Genomic DNA, 3,583 nt, shown 5'->3' with positions numbered 1-3,583 from the left:
CTGAAAATATCTATAATCCTCCACTCTCTAGCTGACGACTCTTGCAGTTCTGACCTTACAGGTTTTGAAACTGAAACATTTTAGCCTTCGTTCACCTCTGAAGTTTTTCTCATAAGTCCTAATATTCAGACACCTTTTAGACTCTCAGCACGGTTCATCTTCGTACTTGTTATACACACACACACACACGCACACACACACACACACACATATATATATATATATATATATATATATATATATATATGTGTATATATGACTAGTCATATATATATATATATATATATATATATATATATATATATATATATATATGACTAGTAAAAATGTCCTGTTACAACAGAATTCCATCTAATAAAAGAGACCATAAAAACTCCAAAATATAGAGAGAAAAGTACTATATTTCAGAGACTGCTGTCTCTCTCTCAGGTAGATGAATGAGAAAAGTTACAGAAAAGGTGATTTATACCTAGAGATCCATCCACAGGTAAGCCAATATATAATCCTTCTTTAATCCTCTTAAGCGTTGATTGAATGAAAAGTTTACCAATGACATCTGAGCCCCATGCGCCCTTTGAGATGTTCATTACCAGCCTCTGTTTAAGCAAGGCCGATTCTATCATCTGACTCTTGTACCGACAGTTGCTGCTATAAATTATACATGCCAAATTCTAGTTTATTCCGTTATTATGTACATTTATATGGTTGAAAAATAGCTGAGTTCTGTTGTCCATACCTAACCGACCGTTTATGTTGTATTAATCTCTGGGAAGTGATTTTCCTGTAAAACGATGTAAGATTGGTAACAGTCCAGCATGGGATTTCGTAAATGCCTGTGTCCTGGGGGATGTCTTTTATTGGACATTAATCAGGGATTTGGCTAGGTGTTTGGGTAAATAAATGCAAAAGGGTTAGATTTCGAGAGTCTGGGTCACCGTCTTAATTCTGTCCAGGTGTGAATTTTTATTTCATTGTTGGGTGTCTCTCTGGTCTTGTCTTGAGGGGGTCGGTAGAAAATTACGTTTGCTTCGTGAATTGCTTTCTCAATTATATGGTCAGGATACCTTAAAGATGAAAGCTGCTTACGAATTAGTTCAAATTATTCTTCCAGGAAATCTTGGAACAAATTCGTAAGGCTCTTAGCAATAGGTTGCTGGCATAGTTATAAAGATTTTGATAGATGAGAAAATTTCACTATACCGTGAAATGTGATCCCCTGTTCTGTTGTGATTCTGCATGGAACACAGTTGATGGCCCAGCAATAGGTGCCAGAACTGGCTCTGTTGTTGCTGGTCTGTGCAGTTGATGCTGCTGCCTTACCGGGAATGAACACATAGCAATGGCACCTTACTTACATGCCACAGGCACATGACTGCCCAATATCTCCCCTCTCTATCTATGGTGGGACCTCCCTCTGCCTCCTCTCCTCTCATTTTGTTTCTTTTCACATTAAGGAGGAGAGAGAGGAAGAGAGAGGAGAGAGAGAGAGGCTTAAGGAAAAGAAAGAGGAGGTGGGAACTCCCTTCCTGTCCTATGCCTCTTCTCCACTTCCTATTTCTCTTTAAAGAGAGAAAGATATAAAAGAAAAGGAGAGATAGAGAGAGCGAGAGAGAGAGAGAGAGAGAGAGAGAGGAGAGAGAGGGCTTAAGGGAGAGATGGGACCACCCTTCCCTGTGCATCTTCTCCTCTTCCTATCTATCACAGAGAGAAAGAGAAAGAGGGAAAGACAGAGAGAGGGAAGAAAAAAAAGAGGAGAAAGAGTTTGAGATGAATAGAGGCTAAGTATTTATCCCTGGGGATAGCCTCCCCAACGTTCCAATGCCCTAGCGGTAAACCCAACTCCCCACTGTCCCGATCCTGGTGGCCAAACCCGCCTCTCCACCGCCCCGAGCCTTAGTGGACTAAACCGCCTTCCCACTGTCGAAACGCCCTGTGGCCCAACTCGCCTCCCCACTGTCGCTGTGCCCCAGTTGCCCAACCTGCCTCCCAACCGTCCCCACCCCCCACCCCCAGTGCCCAATCTGCCTACCCCACTCCTCCTCCTGCCCACCATCCCCAGCAGCCCAAATGGCTCTGCATTGTCCCCACGCTCCTGCAGCCCAACCCACCTTGCCACTGGCCCCCCTGCCTAACCCACATCCTACCGTCCCTGGTGGCCCAACCTGCCTCCCCACTGTCACCGTACCCTGGCAACCTAACCTGCCTCCCAACTGTCACCATGACCTGGCAGCCCAATATGGCTCCCCAATGTCCCTGAGGCCCAGTGGTCCAAACTCACCACTCCCACTGTCCCTGCACCCTGTTGGCCCAACCTACCTCCCTTCTGTCCCAGTGGCCCAATTCACCTCCCCTAAGTCCCGCATTCTAGCAGCACAACCATTCTCCTCACTGTCCTTGTAGCCACTGCCTCGTTGACCGTATGTCCAAACTTGACTCCCACCATCCCCACACCCTATTGAACAAACCTGGCCTCTTAACTGGTCCAAATGCCTTCCTGCCATCCCTGCACCCTGCCAACCTAACCTGCCTCCCAACCATCCTCATCATCCTAGCTGCCCCAGCCTGACTCTTCACCGTCCCCACGGCTCAACCTGCATTCCATGCTGTCCCCACACCCTGGTGGCCCAACCCTTTTTCCCACAGTCCCACGCCCCAGCAGTCCAACCTGATTCCCCACTGTCCCCATACCCTGTCAGCCCAACCCCGCTTCCCCATCATTCCCATGGCCCGTCGGCCCAACCATCCTCCCCACCTGTTCTTGAGGCCCCTCATCCCAAACCTGCCTCTCCACTGCCCTTCACTCTAGTGGCCCAACCAGCCTACCCTCCATTTCCCTGTCCCAGCTGCTCAACAAGCCTTCCCACTGTCCCTTCACCCCGCGAGCTCATCCAGCCTCCCCATCATTCTCACGCCCCAGCTGCTCAACCATCCCACCTGCAGGGGCCCAACCAGCCTCCTACAACCTTGGCGGCCCAACTAGTGAGAGAGAGCATCTTATGGAGATGCTTCTATCCAATTAGCACCTCTGCATAACTTTAGATCAGGACTATGCCCACTGAATCCTGTGAATGCTCCTGGCTTCCAGGAATCCTATGGTTTTCCTGAGCTTTGAGGAATCTTGGGATTTCTTGGTGCTTTCAGGAATCCTGTGATTTTCTTGTGATTTCGTGGAATCCTGTGGAATTCCTGGGGCTTCGAGGAACCAATATAACACTAAGAAAACATTTTAACGTATTTATTTCTTACAAGTTCAATTTCCTTTTAGGATTAAGCAAGTTAAGTTATTTCAAAATAAACATGAAAATATCCATGCGACAGCAAACTATCGAACCAAATCTTCCTGTGAATCTGTCCTAGGCATTAAAAAATGTGTGGAATGATTATCATTGCATGTGTCATTCAGGAGTGGACAAAATATCATAATTATTGTATGCTAAAACCGGCTTCTCCTCTTCTCTTTCCTCTTCCTCAACTGGAAGAGTGCAAGAACGGCCACTCTAAGTTCACCCTGGTGGTGGCGAGACTTTTGGACTTGACTCTACCTACTAACCATTTTAGACCCGATGTGGCATCGTTTTTCGGG

At 46.7% G+C, this 3,583-nt stretch overlaps 2 protein-coding genes across 2 annotated transcripts in view; one reads left to right on the top strand and one right to left on the bottom strand.

Moving 5' to 3' along the window:
• The window catches only part of LOC135212233 (uncharacterized), a 31,713-nt gene extending 30,378 nt beyond the window's left edge, over positions 1 to 1,335 (bottom strand). The window contains exon 1 of the mRNA XM_064245675.1: positions 1,201 to 1,335. Within this exon, the coding sequence (XP_064101745.1) occupies positions 1,201 to 1,335 (135 nt within the window). The remainder of the gene's footprint in view (positions 1 to 1,200) is intronic.
• A 732-nt stretch (positions 1,336 to 2,067) lies between these two features.
• On the top strand, positions 2,068 to 3,033 carry LOC135212232 (uncharacterized). Its single transcript, XM_064245674.1, has 2 exons — positions 2,068 to 2,396; positions 2,553 to 3,033. The coding sequence occupies exons 1-2, from the start codon at positions 2,068 to 2,070 to the stop codon at positions 3,031 to 3,033; spliced, it is 810 nt and encodes a 269-aa protein (XP_064101744.1).
• Positions 3,034 to 3,583: the final 550 nt, after the last annotated feature.

Source organism: Macrobrachium nipponense, chromosome 40, assembly GCF_015104395.2.
Source record: "Macrobrachium nipponense isolate FS-2020 chromosome 40, ASM1510439v2, whole genome shotgun sequence".
Lineage (NCBI taxonomy): Eukaryota > Metazoa > Arthropoda > Malacostraca > Decapoda > Palaemonidae > Macrobrachium > Macrobrachium nipponense.
This window is presented reverse-complemented; position numbering and strand designations above follow the sequence as displayed.